Consider the following 18,319-nt stretch of genomic DNA (forward strand, 5'->3'; position numbering starts at 1 on the left):
GACACATTGGAAAGCCATTTGAAAGTCTCTCCCTATTATATTCTATCTATCCATCCATCCATCCATCCATCCATCCATCCATCCATCCATCCACACACCCACCCACACACCCACCCATCCATCAATCCATCCATCCATCCATCCATCCATCCATCCATCCATCCATGTATCCCTCCCTCCCTCCATCCATTCATCCTCTGCATACCCCACACCTATCTATCTATCTATCTATCTATCTATCTATCTATCTATCTATCATCCATGCATCTATATATTCACCTACCCACCCACAATCCATCCATCCATCCATCTATCCATCCATCCATCCCACACCTCCATACCTATCTCTTCTCATCCATCTATATATTCACTTATCCACCCACAATCCATCCATCTATCCGTCCATCCATCCCCACCCCTCCATACCTATCCCTCTATCTCTCTCTGTCTATCATCCATTCATCCATCCATCTATATATTCACCTACCCACCCACACATCCATCCATCTATCCATCCATCCATCCCCACCCCTCCATACCTATATCTATCTATCTATCTATCTATCTATCTATCTATCTATCTATCATCCATCCATCCATTCATCCATCCATATATTCACCTACTCACCCACACATCCCTTCATCCATCCACTCACCCACTCATGTATCCATCCCACTGAGTGTGTGTACTTGTATGCTGTGGCATAGGAGGTCATAACTTGTGGGAGTCAGTTTTCTCTACCAGGTGGGGCCAAGAGAACAACCTTAGGTTGCCAGGGCTGGGGTAAGCTCCTTTATCCTCTGCCAACCCACTTGTTATCATTTGATTCTTATTGTGTTTTATTCTACCTCTAAGATAACTGAAGAGAAAGCCTTCTGCCCAAAGCTGCCTTGAATCCATATGGCCACAGGAAGAAGTAAGGGACACCCAGGCTTAGTGACTTGGAAGAAAGTCACTTGGTCCATTTACTTTATTTTATTTGGTTGGCCTTATAATATTATATTTACATCATTTCAACCCCTCTTTCTAGATTCCCATGTCCCTTTGACTCCTTTTCAACATCATGACCTCTTCTTTAATTGTTATGGTTTTATATATATACATACAACACCCACACATTCACACACTCACACACAACACACACTACAATCTGATGAATTCATTTACTGTTGGCCATATGAGCTAGTGTCTCTTATATGACATGAGATCTACACCAGTGAACTCTTAGCAATATAGCCACCTAAATGAACCCAGCACAATGACAATAGGAGATAAAATCCCAATATGCATGGGGGAGTCTCACAAAGACTCACCCTGAGATAAAGAAAATGCTTCAGGCAATTAATGGTTGCTAAGAGAAGGAGAACCAGTCTTTTCCAGAAATCTGCTCACCGATAGGCTGTCCAATCACAATCTGTTCTCCCTATACTCACTGACATATTAGCACCCCATCCTTACAACAGTGGGAATTGAAGCCCACATTTGGGTCAGAACAAATATGCTCAACCTTCATGGCACTTCGTAGTCCTGTGTTGAAAGATGGCTCACTGTAGTCGTGAGTTTGTTAAACCACGTTGGTTCCCGGCGGGTCCTACACATGCTGCACCTGCCCAAGAGCTCTCTGGATTCATGAATGAGAGACATACGAGTGTTAGTTAATTTTGATATGCTTTGACTAGCTCAATGGCTGGGCATTTCTAATGCTCCACGAGGCTAGCTTCTATTTTCTTTTGGTATTCCTGGCCTAACATCCTGTAAATGTATGTTTTCTCTTGGCTGCCATGTTACTTTCTGGGCAGCCCCTCTATAGGGCTGCTTTCCCTTTCTACCTACCTTGCTGGATGAATTGTCTTCTATAGCTCTTAAATATGATCCATCTCCCTCTGAGTCATGGGTATTCTACTCCCGTCCCCTTCAGTCCCTTGCCTACACAATCTAAAAGTCCTGCTCTGTCTCTCTGCCCAACAAATGGCTATATGACAATTCTTTATTATCAGTTAAAGCTAACAGGTGGCATAGACCCTCAAGTCTAGAAGCACGGCTTTTGAGAGCAGAAAGAAGACAAAGCATTAGAACCAATTCCCAATAGCTCACACCCTGCTTCTTCTGTGAGGTCACCTCCCAGATGAACAGTGCTGACACTGATCAAACATAAAAGGGGAAAACATTCATGGTTTATGGAGGTGAGACATCCTGGGTTCAGATTTCGGTAACCTTGGCTTTCCCTCTGTGTAAAGGGGGCTTCTTCATCAACCTTGAGAGATCGCCATCACCAGTCAATTAAACATGGAACACATATATTTTTTTTTGTGCCTGATGTGTCTCACGCAGCAGAAATCCAACAGTCTCATTTCAGATTAGTTCTTATCACGGCTACAAGAACAAGATCCAGGTCTGAATGAAGTGTCTGTGCTTGGTGCAGGATGCCCCTTTCTGTCTTCAGGTGATTCTGGGAAGATTCTTGGTTTCCTTCCCACTCTACGAGGGTTCCCTGTTGAGGCTAAGGATGGGGGGACACACCCACATCCCTCACTTCTGTCTCCATCCCCTGGTGCTGCTGGTAATTCCACTGGCTTCTAAGTTCTGCTCAGAGAACTGGCTATCTCTGAGCCTTCCTTCTCTACTGTGGGGTTCTGCCCTGACAGAAAGAGTCCTTCTCAGATGGCCTCACCCCTTGATTTTGACACTTTTGAGGGTTGCTAAGCTGAAAAGATTTAAAAACATTTTAAATGGTCACACCAGTCACCCAAGTACCTATGGGGTATTCTCAATGCTGCCTGCAGGTCCACGTGGACAGCACGCTCTCTTTTATTAGTCTTAGGTTGGACTCGTTGTTTTAATTATTGTAATCTGATGTTGAGTCAAGATTTAATTACCCAAGGTTTATCTTTTTCTTAATAATGAGGGAAACGGACTTTGCTGTCAAAAGGATGAAGGCAGACCCACCATCCGAGGCTTCACTTCTGTTTAGATAATTGCTCTTCGGGGGGCAATAAATAACTGTGATTCAGTACATGGAGTGGCCCTCAGCTACAGACACACAGAGATAAGTGAGAATCAATATGTCAAGCCACCACTTTTCAGCCACCTTGACCCGTGATCATTAAGGTCAGTGTCTGCCAATTATGGCCTATGGGTCAAAGCCAACCTGCTGTCTAGCTTTTGATTGCTTACACGCTGAAATAAATGCATTAGTTTTAACATTCTAAAATGGTTCCATCAACTGTGAAAGCACTGTGTAAGAAGAGCCTTATTAATCATTTTTAATAGTTTGGAAATTTTTTAAATATTTATTTTTATTACTTTCACCGTATGTTTATGTGATTAGACAAACTTGACATAGGTGCCCATGGTGGACAGGGGCATCAGAATTCCTTGGAGCTTCAGTTATAGGTGATTGTGAGTTATCCAGTGTGAGTTCTGGGAATTGAGCCTGGGTTCTCTGCAAGAGAAATGCATACTCTTAACCATTGGGCCATCTCTAAAGATTGCTCATGAGTCCTTAAATCCAGAAATACTTATTATTGGGGGGGGGTGGGTCAATGCAAAAGTTTGCCCATGTCTGAGCTGACAGGTGGTCTTAAATTTGCAGCCCTGCTGACTGTTGAACATGACAAGACAGCACCAGGTCTCCTGAAAGGTTCTAATTAACAGTCTGATGGAGTTACATGTCCGGGAGGAAAAGTGTCAGCAGGGAGGTGCTCTCCAAAAAAACATAATGTAGCCCTGATCCCGGGAACTTAGAAATTTGGGTTTGGAAGCCCCGTACTATTAGTTTGCACTAGTTCGAAGTAGAGGCTTTCTCCCAACTGCTTTATAGGAAGCCAACCACAGCTTTGCCTGCAATCCTGTCTAGGCTGAGACTACACTCACTAAGGTTAAGTCTGCAGTTGCACTCAGAGACACCCAGTCTCCAGATGTTGGGTTTCTCCTTCCAGCAAGAACACAGCTTTGTCCTGCTTTTCTCTACCACTTACACCAGAACTTAGCCAGAACTGCGTCCTAAATTAAAGGACCCCCTCTAACTGAAGCATTCATGGTGTGTGTGTGTGGGAGGGGGGACACTGAGAAGTCTGTCATTTAACCTCAGTAACTGGAAAACCTATTCATGAAGAAAATCTGTAATAACTCACCAATCAGTTCTAGGCTGCTACGAGAAAAGGAGAAAAATAAAAAACCACTCTCTGAAAGAGATTACTTCTTCATTTTTTTTTTAAAAAGGCAACTCCACATAAAATGAGATGAAGAGGTTTAAGATGACAGAAGAGTCCTCCACTCTCACCACCAACTTACATCTGAAGCTTCTTTTTATAATGTACAAAGACTCAAAAGAAAACAAAGTGGATGAAGAGAAAACTCCACGAATCAAAACATTTGTCAAAGTCCCGAAGAAGAAGCTCTCTTAATGGCCAACCATGTCTTCATTTAACATATGCCATGAGACTACTGACTACCCAGCCTCGTGATGACTCAGTCACATGACTACTGACTACCCAGCCACAAGACTACCCCTGACTACCCAGCCTCGTGACTACTCAGTCACATGATTACTGACTACCCAGTCACGTGACTACTCAGTCACGAAACTGACTACCCAGCCACATTACTACTAACTACCCCTGATTACCTAGCCATGTGACTACTGACTACACTGCCTCGTGACTACTGATTACCCCTGACTACCTAGCCACGTGACTACTCAGTCACATGACTACGGATGTCCCAGCCACGAGCCTACTGCCGACCCAGCCGTGTGACTACTGACTACCCAGCCACAAGACTACTGACTACGCAGTGCTCAAAGACATACAGGTACAGGATGCTCAAAATAGGCTGTTTATTGGTAGAAACCTAGATGGTGGACTTGAGAGTCAAGGCGGAGTCCCCATCACCCTCCTTGAGTAGTGGAGGAACTCTGAGCATCCATTTGGTCACTCAGCCTCCCTCCCATGTCTTTCTCATTGAAGCCTCTTTGCTGGCCTTCATCACCTCTCCATCAGGGTAAGGAGCCAGCCCTGCAAACACCGAGATGAGCGGGGCAGGGTCTAACCGCTCAATGATGACTGCTAGCTTCCCATTTATAGCTGGAAGCCATCCCTGGAAAAGCATCTGAAGCCCTTTGAGCTCCGGTGCCACTTCCTGTCTTGTCTGCTGTCTCCAGGTCACTTCTTTCCCCTCAGCTTCCCCCAGGTTTTCCCCGCTGCTCTTCCCACTACCAGGTTCTAACTGCTGCATCTCCACTCCGCCCTTGACCCTTTCCAGGGGATCAGCACCAGGAGTGTCCCCACCCTGACATCTGTGTTTCCGGTTAGACTTCTGCTTTCTTGCCAGGAGGGCTTCATGTGGGCCTCTACAGGCTGTAGGTTCAGCAGGGATTTGAAAGTGTTTCCTAATATCATTAACATTAATCTCTGAGCTTTGGGAACTCAGTGACCTTGGGTTTTCCAAGAACATAAGGAGTCTGCCATGTTCTCTGTCACATGGACAAGGTCTAGGTTGACTTCCTGTGGATCATGGGAAGTTGGCAGCTTCTTGTACCTCCAGTCTCTCGGTTGATTGCAGAAGTAACTGGTCTCACTCAGATTTACAGAATACTTTGGTTACAATCCAGCCATCAGATGATGCTTATCTCTCTCAATTGTCCCCATTAGACTCTGAGAAAAGGATGGTGGGTGTCCTCCGTGTGGCAGGGGAAGAAATGGGCCCTGAGGAAGCTAAATGAACTCATAGTCCCAGGAAACAAAGAGCCAAACCTGTTCTGCCCATTCTGTAAGTCCAACTGACTAGCATTCTCTGGAGAGAGCAGAGACCAGGAGCAAAGTTACCTTGGGCCATCAATACCCTTTAAATAGTCATTGTCCAGCACTGTGAGTGACCTAATATCCTGTGACTCTGATAATTCTATAAAAATGAAGCCCAAGAATGTCACCTGAGGCCTACTACAGAGACATCCCTACTTTGCTGTATCCCTACCTGATGTTTGCAGAAATGTATTTGAAAAGGTACATTTGATTTATAATTTTACTTACTATAAAAACTTTATAAAACTGTCAATATGTTGGAACATGGTATCTGGGGTAATTTGAATCTGTGTTCCTGACCCATGGCTGCTCATTTTGGGCTCTAGAATAGACTCTTACTCCCTTTGACATGAGAGCTGCGTTTTTATGTGGATCCCTGCAGTGTAAAAAGACAGTGCCTCTGTCTGTGGCTCCTGGCTACCTGATCAGACTCCAGTTGAGCTGAAGTCCTACTGGGCAGCTAGACAGAACAGTGGCTTTAGCTTAGCCAACCCACAGCTGTAGAGGAGCAGTGGGGATGACAGAGAAGCCGTTAGATGCACTCAAGTCTCTTTGGAATCTGCTGAGACTGAAAGGAGAGAGGAAGGCGCAGCCTAAGAGCTGGGAACTCTTGTTTCTACCCAGAAAACGTCATCTGTACTGTTGCTGCAGCGCTGTGTCAGACCCCAGGGCTTAGCATCCCACCTCAGACCCATCCTGCTTCCATTGTCTTTGCTGACACAGAGAACAAGCGCAATCCCACAGTGCAGTTCACCATCTGTGTTTCATTTGCAAGGATAATGTGTCATTTTAAAAATAATAAGACCATTTATTTACATCTGTTTTTTTTCTTCCTCTATTTGCTCGGCAGCAAAGGGATAAAAATATGGGGGAAATTATCCAAACAAAAATATTTATGAGTAAATAGCTTATAGAGATGGCGAGGCTGTGCCTATCTAATTCTGGTCCCGCCCACCAGAGCAAACAAAGACGGTGCTCCTGGCAGCCTGATTGAATTGTATGCAATTATCACCAATCTTTTAAACATGAAGGCAACGAGAGAAGTATTAGCATAGACTAGAGCGGCCTCGAAACATTTATTTCCCCAAGAATATGACTGCTGCTTCTAATTTTTATTCATGGAATGGGGGAGATGCTATCTCTTATTTGTTCAGGCAGCTTGATCTGATATCATTTTCACAATTTCGTTCACGTGTCTCTGGAATGTGGCTACAAGATGATGTGATAACGCAGGTCATTCTAACCAAGCGCACAATTCTCTTTGGACCTCAGGGCTTGCATCCGAAGTCATCAACTACTTTGTTTGTATGAAATAATTCATTGGGGGACCTGGAGAAATGGCTTAGCTGTTAAGCGTGCTTACTGCTCTGCCAGAGGACCATGGTTTAGTTTCCAACAGCCATGTCAGGTTGGCTCATAACTGCAGGTAACGCCAGCTCTGGGCGAATCTGAGGCCCTCTACAGGGCCTCTGAGGAAACTGTATAGGTGTAACACACACACACACACACACAAAGATAAAAATAAAAAATTTAAAAGGCATTTCTGGATCCTTCTCTGTTTTCACTTTGGACACATTCTAGAATTCTACAACTACCTCACAGCAGATAAATGCAAATAAAACTAAAAGTATACCCTTTACCACATGGGAAGAATTTCCTAACTTTCACGTTTGGTGTTAAACTTTGGGCACTGATGAGGTTTTAGGGAATCCCTTCCCAGCTGCAAATAGAAAATCAAGACATTCCTGCGCCTATGATCTGATTTAGTATGTGCATATTTCATAGCTAGGCGATCATCTGCCTAGATTTTCAGCAAGGTGATGCATAATAAAGAATTCAAACAAAGATGGGAGAGTGCTCAGCTCAATCCCCTTGAGAAGACCAAGGGCCCTTCTGCAGGAGGGTTCTCTTTTTAAGGGCCTCTTTTGGAAACTGTTTCTATTTGGAAAAAAAATCCCTGACCATTAGGTGCTCTGAGTAGTTGCAAATTGTGGTCGTGTTCAGGAAAAGCTGGCAGATTCCAGCTGATGAATTCCAGTCTAGCAGCCAAGATGATCAGCTAAATAGACCATTTATCAACCATAAGACCTTTATCTGATTTTATTTTGTAGTGCAGCCAGGCACAGTTTAAAAACACAGATGGAGCTATTGGGATGGAGTGGCTGAGTATTGCCATAGAAAAGAGGAAAACAGTGCCCCTGGTGAACCCCGTTTCATTGAGTAGGATATATGGGTCTTATTTTCTGCAAACATTTCCCTGAACATTTGAGTTGGAGGCACAGATTCCCACAGGCCCACCATTCGCTACGTGGATCAATGGACTATGCCTCAGGGCCTGGTGCAGTTCTTGGTACCAGGTAGGCATCAAATGCATTCATTAGACTGATAAATGATGGCACAGAGGAAGGACTGGGCTAGCGACTGAAATAAAATAGCTTTGGCTGTTTATAGAACCAGGCAGGAATGAGGACCTACTAGTATTTTCTGAGATAATGCAAACTTAGGGAATATAGGTTATTTATATATCTATCTGTCCACTTACCCAGTCATCATCTGTCTGTCTATCCATCCATCTATCCATGCATCCATCTGTCCATCCATCCAACACTACCTACCTTTATACATACCTACACATGCATGCAACTATCCACCAATCATCTGTACATCCATGTACTTGCTCATCTGTCCATCTGTCCATTCATCACTACTTACCTTTATATATACCTACTCATGTATGTAGATATCCACCAGTCATCTATATCCTTGTATCTGCTCATCCACCTATCCGTGTACCATCCATCCATGCATCCATCCATCCATCCATCCATCTATCCACCCTCTCAAACACCTATCAATCCATGCACCAAACAAATCCTGACCCTATTACATATCTGATATCATACTTGGCCATGAAGATAGGTACATGGGTCAGAGATCTAAGGATCCTTGTTTTAGAATCATTTTGGTAGAATATCAGAGAGAGTCTATGCTCAAGTTTGTAATGGAAAATGTATCAGATTCCCAAGTGTGACCTGTGATCTATTGACACTGAGCTTCCAATCTGGAATAGTGATCAATGGCTTCACAGTAGCAGTCATTGATCTTACAAGTCAAATGTGCTCCACAATCACTCCTCCCTCTCAACTTTACAAGTAGCTCCTCCTTCTTCAACTAAGAGTTGGAGTTATGCCAGGGAGCAGGCAGAGAGAATCCTCCTCAGAGCATGAAGACGCGGGCTCCTGATTCATTTAGATTTAGTAAGTTGTCCTGTGGAAGGAAGTAGCGGAGGCTGACCAGCCACACGCAGTGGATTAAAGGCCACCTCCTCGCTTCCATACCTCACTGTCCTCACCGTGTGCTCAGAAAGCCGGCTATGCAGACAGTGAGGACAAATAGGCAGCTTCCAAACACTTGCTCAGCATGTGTCACCTCTCTCTGATGCCAGCTCATCTGTCTCTCCCCAGAGCAAGTGCTTCCGGCTGGCTCCTCCTCCTTAGGAGATGGCTTCGGGGCAGGAAATACACCACATGGAAAATCAATGTGACTTTGGTATCACCTGAGCTCACAGGAGCCAGAGGATAAGAGTCCTCACTCTAGCTAGACTAGAGGTGTCCACTAGCTCTGTCTCTTCTTGGGTCAGGACTGAGGAGCTGAGGAGCTGGGAGCAATGTGAGGGCAGCAGCTCTCAAAGGGGCTCTGACCCGTCTATACTTGTCATTGACAACATATACATGGACACAGGCACACGCATACCCATACCCATACCCACGTACACATCACACACATATGCATACACACAGACACAGACACACATAGACATACACACAGACACACACATACATACACACACATATATATATATAAACAATCACAGGGACACACACTGACATGCACGCACTCCCCTATGCATATACACGCACACACAGACACATACACACAGACATAGGCATGGACACACACATACAGACATTCACACATATACAACATATACAGGGACACATATATACACACACATGCATACATACACAGACACACACAGACAAACATACACACAAATGCATACAAAGGGACACACACGGAGACACACAGATATGTACATGCACACACACACACTTGAGATCCTGCGAGAGAAGCCAAGTTTCATAGGCCTCTATGAAGATTTTCTTTTCCTATTTTTGAAACAGTTTTAAAATTGTTTTGTGTGTTTAGGGGTGTTTTGTCTACAAGTATGTCTTTGTACCATGTGTGCCTGGTTCCTGAGGAGGTCCAAAGAGGACATCTGGATCCCCTGGGACAGATGTTACAGGTTGGTTGTGAGTCAACATGTAGATGCTAGGACTTGAACCCAGGTCTTCTATAAGAGCAGCCAGTGCCAACCCATCTCTTCAGGCCTTCCTCTGCTTTAACAACATCATCATCATCATCATCATCATCATCATCATCATCATCATCAAACAACAACTTGCTGTGAGGATGTATGTGTACCTTTGTATATATAGATTATAGGACAACCCATCCATTTCCTTTGACACAGGGTCTATCTGTGGTCTGGAACTCATAAATCAGGCTAGACTGACCAGCAAGTCCCAGGATCCTTCCTGTCCCTACCTCTGTACCTGGTGTTACAACATATATTGCCATATGTTGCTTTTTAGAAATGGGTTCTGGGAATCGAACCTGGTCCTCATGCGTTGGAGGTAAGCGCTTTCGCCACTGAGCATCCCTCTCAGGCACCAAATTATCTTCTTGAAAGAGAATGCTGAACAGCCAGCTGGCTAAACATACCCAGAATCGCAAGGCTTCTCAGTAGCTCTCTGGGAATAAAACTGACATGGAAGTCCACCCTCTGGCCGAAGGGACCCAACACATCCGTGTGAATCTTAAGAGAGTAGCCGAGCCCAGCAAGATTAAGACAGCGCGAGCCAGGCAATCTGAATGTGACAGGTAGCTCCTGTCTCTCTAGAGTCAGAGCTGCAGCTTCGCGGGCTCAGCAGCTGGGTGCAGCGGTCCTGCTCAGCTCACATGCTGAAATCGCAGAGACTGCTTTCCTCCGGATTGTGTTCATGTTGCCTGCCTCAGCACTGAACTCTGGGAAACCCCCGCAGAAGCGACGCTCCTCATTCATTGTCTTTGATTTTTCCAATTTCAGTTCAATTGAATTTCTACTTTCTGGGGCTGCTTGTATATTGTGGATTGGAATACTTAATTCAGCTCTGTGAGGATATACGTGTTGCCACTCAGCAAGAGCCCAGAGCTTCAGACCCTCTGTGTGCCCCCGACGTAAACTTTAAGAATGTTGTATAAGGATCCTTCCCCCCCCCCCAAAAAAAAACAAAGAGCCGCTGATCTGGGCAAAATTACATTATTTGGTCCTGCCTCTCTCAGAAGAAATAATGGTAAGGACCTTTGGAGAGCTTAAGGTTGCAGGAAGGCTGGTGTGTGTGTGTGTGTGTGTGTGTGTGTGCGTATGTGTGTGTGTGATGTGTGTATGTGTGTGATGTGTGTGTGTGTTAGATGTGTGATGTGTGTGATATGTGTGTGTGTAATGTGTGTGTGATGTGTGTGTATGTGATGTATGTGTGTGATGTGTGTATAAGATGTGTGTATGTGTGTAATGTATGTGATGTGTGTGTAATGTATGTGTGCATGTGTGTGTGATGTGTGTGATGTGTGTGTGCATGTGCACATGTACGTGTGTGCTGTGTGTGCTATGAGTATATATTTATATGTTTGTGTGTCTCTACATGCGTGTGTCTGGGTGTGAATACATGTGTGCTAAGTGAACAATAGGGATCACACTGGGAAGCCATCAATCATCCTCAAAGGAAACCAGCCTGGGTTGATGGCCCAGCAGGTAAAGGTGCATACCTTGTAAGCTTAGGACCTGAGTTCAGATCCCCAATAACTATGCAAAGGCCAGACACACCACGGTGTGGTCAGTCCATGTCTGTAATCCCAACTCTGGGAAAGCAGGACAGGCAGATTCACTGGCCGGTTGGTAGGTCTGGCTGAGAATATAAGGTCTGTGTTTCAGAGAGAGACCCCCATCTCTAACAAAAATAAGCAGTAGAGGAAGACACAGACATGTGATGATGTTGACCTCTGAGCTCCTTGCACCTGTGTACACATGTGCAGGTGCACCTATCCACAGGCACGCTTGTGCACGCTCACACACATTTCCAATATAGTGTAGCCATGGAAACGGGGAGGGTTGGGGAGAGAATGGGAAAATGAAGTCAAGGGAGAGGACTGGGATTTTCTACTCTCCTCCTTGTTTTTAAACCAGAAATAATTACATTTCTTTTTAGTGGCCACCACAATTTAACACGAGTTTGTCTTTTTCTCTCCCTTCTTGTAATTTCCCATGCTAACCTTTGGAGTCTTGGCCCTCAAGAGTAAATCTTGGGGCAATTTCAACTCAACTCACCCCTCTCCCTCTGTCAACGAGTGTACAATTAGAACTGTTATGGTCCTCGGACTGTGCTTGGCTGTGAAGAGGCTCACAGACTGCAGTCTTTAATTTCTAATTTATGATCTAGGCTAATGGAATTTTCTGGACGTACAGTATGGTATTGTAGGCTGTCACTGTACTGCATCAGCTTCCGCTGGCCACTTGTGACCTCTAAGCCCTGGAAAGAGTGGGTGTGACCGGGATTTTTTACAGCTTCAGTTCAATTAATCTAACGTTTAAATGAGCACATTTAAGCAGTGACTCCTTTTTGAATGATACAGCACTAGGCCAGCAGATGCTTCAAGGAGACAGTTCAAGGAAATACACGCCCTGCCGTGGGATGGCTTATACGTGAACTTAGAAACTAGGGATGACCCAGACTTGGGGGATGGGGTAGACTTTCAGAGGAGCCTGATCTAACCCAGACTCTTAGAAGAGACACAGGGAAGCTGAGAAAATGGAGTTGAGAAGACTCAAAGCCCCGGATGGCTTCACTGAGGACACCAGAAGGAAAATGGACTGTGTTGAGCCCATTGAGGACGGCTGGCAGTTACAAGGTGAAGATGGCACCCAGGGTCAAGTGTAGAGGTGTCTGGAACAAGGGCTGCATTTACTGGATGGGCTCTCAGGAAGAGGGGTGGATGGGAGCCCACATCCAGCATCTGTGTAGGATGTGACATCACATGAGCTACCGGGTGGACCTGGACCTCAGGAGAGGACTGGACCACATGCAAGGAATGTGCACAGGCTTAGTTTAAATGGGTCAGATGGTCCTGGCTTTACCTGACCATTATATCTCTCGTGAGACAAATAGCGTGAATGGAAATTAGGCCTGAGTCTTTTCAGATGTCTCACTTTCAGACGACTTTGATATAGGAATTAAAGAAAAGAAATATTACATTGAAATGTTTCGTTAGGGCCCCTAATTCTAAAAGCCTTTAAAACACTGGGCACAAGAGCAAAAAGCCAAATGGGGTCCAACTTGGACCAGAGGCTCAGGGCATCTCTGCATCACGACATGTGAACTGAGGGATGGGTGATTTTACAGAGGACTTAGAGGGGAAAGGCAGAGATGGCGGGGGCAAGGGGAGACACACAGAGAGAGCTGCTTGCTGTACCAGGAGCAACCTGGGTAATCTTGGAAAGAGCTGTGTCCCCGCCCCCTCCCCCCCACGTGACTCTCCCTTCCCTTCTACAGCGTCCAGAACCTCAAGAGTCTAAAGAGTAGGTGGATGGGTCATCTGGTGGAAAGACTAGAAATAACCAGGGCCACACATCTCTGAAGAGTGCCTGGCTGGGTCACATCCCAACCCATGTATCTTTAGAGATCCAGCCACCTCGCTGTGTGTAAACATCTCGATCCCGCCTTTACGGTCTCAAGTACCCTTGACTCCCGTATGTTTTCTTCTATAGGGAGCCGTGCTCTATTTTCACAAAGAAGAAAACAGAATCCTTTCAGCTTACCTCCCGGTCCAGCAGCGCAGGTGACACCACGGTGACAATGTCTCCTTTCTCGGGATCGATGTAGAACATGTTAGGAGATGGCTTGTCAGGCGTCTGCTGACGGATGTTGTACCGCAGGAGAGCATTGTCAGTGGCCGGGTCATCTGCATCAAACGCTGTCATCCGCATCACTGTGGTCCCTAAGGAGGGCGGGGCCAAAGGGTAGGAGATGGTTATTGAAGGAGCAGGATGGTCAGGGCCTCTCTCCGATGGGCAACGGCGAGGGGAGGCACCTGCCTATCACTCTCTGAATTAAAAAGACAAATCATCTCCTGGGCTCTGCTTTTCCTGCCTGCGCCATCACATTAAAGGACCTGAAATACAGAAAAGAAAGCTCCCCCGTTCGGCGGAGTGACAGCTTAATTTTTCCTTTTGCTGATGTGCAATTTATTTTTTTTTTTACAGGCTCCTATTGCATTTTGGATGCGGTTCTGTGACAAGAGCTTTTAAAACTCTTATGGGATGCCTGCCCGAGCCTGGGACAGGTGCTGGGGAAAGAGAAGCACAAAGGGGGTCGGTCAAACATCATAGCATTCTGGAGCTCAGAGAGAGACAGAAAGGGGCAGAAATCATTAGCAGGACATGGAAGGGCCAGAGAGCGTCTTCTTCTAGCCCAGGGTCAGAGAAGGTTCCCAATGCAGATACCCAGAGGGTGAGGAGGTATGTGTGAGGTAAAGGATAAGGGTCTCCAAGGGAAAAGCTACACCAGGAAAAGAGGACTTGAGGCAATTATACATGAACACTCCTAGATAGCCACCACTCTCAGGCACTTGCAGATGTAGAGAGGATGGTGACATGATGTGGCCTTGCCAAGGCAAGCAGGAGACATGAGCACAGGACCTACTTCCATGAAGAAACAGACTGCTTGCCAATGCCTGGGCCAGTAGTTTGTCATCGTCTGTGAGGGTCTTGGTCACACACAGCTGACATGAAGGGAAACCAGGATATTGACTTACAAGGACAACTGGGCTTCACTGGGTAACAATAATACATTTGCCTTCTTGACATCTACTCTTGAGAAAGCTCCTGTCAAGCAGTTTGCACAAGGAAGCTCATGGTTAGACTCTCTGTGGTGGCAGGAAATATGGAATTAGCCTAGCTGTCTAGCAACAGGGGAATCATTAAGAGGCTAGCATCCATCTTTCGTGAAAGCCTTTGAAGTTGTTTGAGGTCAGATCTGATGTGGTCTACCATGGGCAACTCTCCAGGTTACACTATTACGAGAAACTTGTACACCACTTGTGTCAACAATTGCCATGGAAACTCCCACAACAGGTGTGCATGGTGCAGGCGCTATCTGCGGAAGGCTTGCAACAGTGAAGCCTCACACCGGCCATGCTGGTTAAACCTCAGGACAGAGAGGGTAATGGGGTCAGGCTGGTCATGAGGGAACAAGGTTAGTCTAATCTTGTCATGCTCTCACAGAGCAGACACAGTGATTCCACAACAGACATTTAACTTTAAAAACAGTGTAATTATGAGCACTGATAGCCACATGGCCTAGAACCCACCCAGACAAATATGGCTACTCATCCTGATGATATTTTTGAGCATTGTGACAATGCTCAGGGTGATGTGATGTACCCAATCAGAAATGTTAGCTGAAGTGACCTAAGTGTCAGGAGAGCTGTAGCTTCCAGTGGAATAGTCCATAGATATAGATATATACATAGATATAGAGATAAAGATAGAGATATAGATATATATAGATATATATAGATAGATAGATTAGATATAGGAATAGAGATAGATAGGTATAGATATAGATATATAAATATATATAGATGGATATATACATGTATAGATATAGGTATAGATACATAGATACATAGATATATAGATAGAGATAGAGCGATAGAGATAGAGATAAAGCGATAAAGAGAGATATAGAAATAGAGACAGAGATACAGGGAGATAGAGATAGGTATGTATATAGACAGACAGACAGAGAGACAGACAGACAGATAGAGATACAGATATATCCAGAAGCTTAAGGGGAACATTGAGTTTACTGAGCTCACCCAGGATCCCAGAATTGTTTTTTAGTTTACATGTTCCTCCTATCACCAAAGCTAGGTGATCTATTTTCCCACAATTAATCAGAGTCAGACTTTTAACCACTAAGTCTGAGTGGTCGGGTTAATAAGCGGACCTTAGTCACTCTAGAGGTTGGATGGATCTTTGGTGAACTTCACCTGTGTTGCCATTAACTGTGTGCTGCAAAGATGCTTCTACGACATATCTAGTTTCTTTGCCTTTGAAATACTGTGGAGGAAACATAGGGTCCAACACATATAAAGATCCCTGCTTCTGCCCCAGATGCTGGAAGATAGTGTTGATTATGCACGCTAAGCATACTGTGAATGAATTGAGAGTCTCCTACCCAAGTGGCTCTATGCAGATATGCTCAGCCCACCGAGTTGGTACCACCCTAACCTCGGAAGAGAGGGCTGCCCAAGACTCTCGGGGTAGCTTACTGACATATTTCAAGACCCAGATCTCATCCAGGAACATGTGAGCTCCTTTTGGCTGAAGGCAGAGAAGGAACCTTGTCCTCATCAATTCTTCATCAACATCTCAGGTTAAGTACACTTGACACGGTACGCTTCCCTTGCCTAGTGTCTGTTGAACACCTAATTGATCGAAACTGTTCACTAATCTTCATTTAATTAAAGTCATAGATGAAGGAAAAAAAACCAGAAAGTAGAGAAACAAAGTCATCGTGGCCCTGGGACTCATATGTGCATTTGGATGGTTAGGGGAGATGGAAAAGACTCTGGGTGAGGCACCTCAGTGTGCACTGGAATGCTCATTCTGGGCATCTTTGTTCTCAAAGAGTTGATCAGATGAGAGAACCAGGTTTACCCTGAGATAGCCCCATAGGTACACAGAAAACTCCTACACTTTAATTGATTGGTGGGAAGTAAGAAAGACCGGCTTAAAGCCCTGCCTTTGTCTTCACCCACAGATAGATACATCGCTGGCTTTTCTCCTTAGGAAATTCCACTTATTCTATTCCACGCAGCACAGAAGGATATAACTTGTGGTCTTAGTGTGCTATGTCACCTACAGGCTTATGTGTTCATGCACTTGGTCCCTAGATGGTGGCACTGTTTGGGGAGGTTGTACAAACTTTGGGAGGCGGAGCCTTGTTGGGGGAATAGGGCTACTGGTGATGGCCCTTGTTATTTTATAGCTTGAACTGGTCTCTGCTTTGGATCTGCCTGTATTGAGGGGTCTCACCTGTTTGATCCCCACACAGCCACCATAGAGCTGTGTGTTGTTATAACTTCTCCACTGTCAAGGACTGTTCTCCCCAAAACCGAAAGCCAAAGTAACACGTCCCCACCGGTCCCCGACTCTTTCAGTTGCTTCTTGTCAGACATTTGGTCAGAGCAATGAGACAAGTGACTAATACAATTATCTTGAACACACATACACAAACACACACACACACATACACACACACACACACACACACACACACACACACACACACACACACACACACACACATCCTTTCATGTGCTAAGCCCTTCGGGAGTATGTTTAAGCTCTGTAATGATTCAATTCACCTTACAAATCTTCTCAGTTCGTCATTCACCCGTGTGCAGTGTGTTGAACCACACACTTGCCTACACTGGGTTTTGTTTTAATTCAACTGGAATCCACGAAGAATCCATCCCCCACCGGCCTGACAGCCTCCTGCCATGCTTGCCTTGTGAGGCGTGTGTTTCTGGATGGCAGGGAAAGGCTAATTACACTATAGACACACATTGGGTTCTTCACACAATCCTTCTCTGTCTTCCCCCATCACGTTATTCAGAGTGTCAAAATAAGTGATAATCACCCTGTCACTCCGAGCTCCAGGCAACCCAGCAGTAGCCCTCTGGAGAAAAATGAAAGAATTACAGGTTGGTGGCTGAGAGTTTCAAGTTAGCCAGTCACTTTCTGTCATAGCAGAATACAACTGCCAACACACTAGGCTGAAAACAATGGTGGCCGTACTGATTTGGGCAGAGAACCCCTTTCCTCTCCAATGCAGATCTCTGATGGAGGAGATTCAGGGTCGGGTATCTGGTGTCTTGACCATGGAGTGGACACACCTGAACTTGTTTTCCTGTGACTGTGAGTCTACAAGCCCTTGCCAACAATGGACTCCTTCCAGCTGGCCATGGAGTGGGGGCAGGGCTCTAAAAGATGCCTCAGTGTGCACTGCATGTGGCATTCTTTTATTTTCTGAAAATTTTCTTTTAATATTTTATTTATTATTTGACAATTTTACACATATATGCCTTGACTCTGTCCAGGCTCCCCTCATCATCACCGGACACCTCTGAGCTCCTGTAACCCCATCTATTCTCTCCATGGCCTTTCCATGCTGAGTCCAATGGTGCTGCCTGTTGGCTCCTGACTGCTCTTGTTGTTGATCTTGCCCTGGTCATCGTAACTACAGTGAGTTCACAAATATAGCAGCCATGTCATATCCTGATTAGCACTGTGCTCCTACCATCTCTGGCTCCTTGCTTCCTTCCCTGCCTCTTCCTTGGTGTTCCCAGAGCC

At 45.3% G+C, this 18,319-nt stretch overlaps 1 protein-coding gene across 1 annotated transcript in view; it reads right to left on the bottom strand.

The window, feature by feature from the left end:
• Cdh13 (cadherin 13) overlaps window positions 1-18,319 on the bottom strand; it is a 1,029,145-nt gene that overhangs the window by 213,850 nt on the left and 796,976 nt on the right. The window contains exon 7 of the mRNA XM_052167056.1: window positions 13,718-13,896. Within this exon, the coding sequence (XP_052023016.1) occupies window positions 13,718-13,896 (179 nt within the window). The remainder of the gene's footprint in view (window positions 1-13,717; window positions 13,897-18,319) is intronic.

This window comes from Apodemus sylvaticus, chromosome 21, assembly GCF_947179515.1.
Source record: "Apodemus sylvaticus chromosome 21, mApoSyl1.1, whole genome shotgun sequence".
In the NCBI taxonomy this organism is placed as follows: domain Eukaryota; kingdom Metazoa; phylum Chordata; class Mammalia; order Rodentia; family Muridae; genus Apodemus; species Apodemus sylvaticus.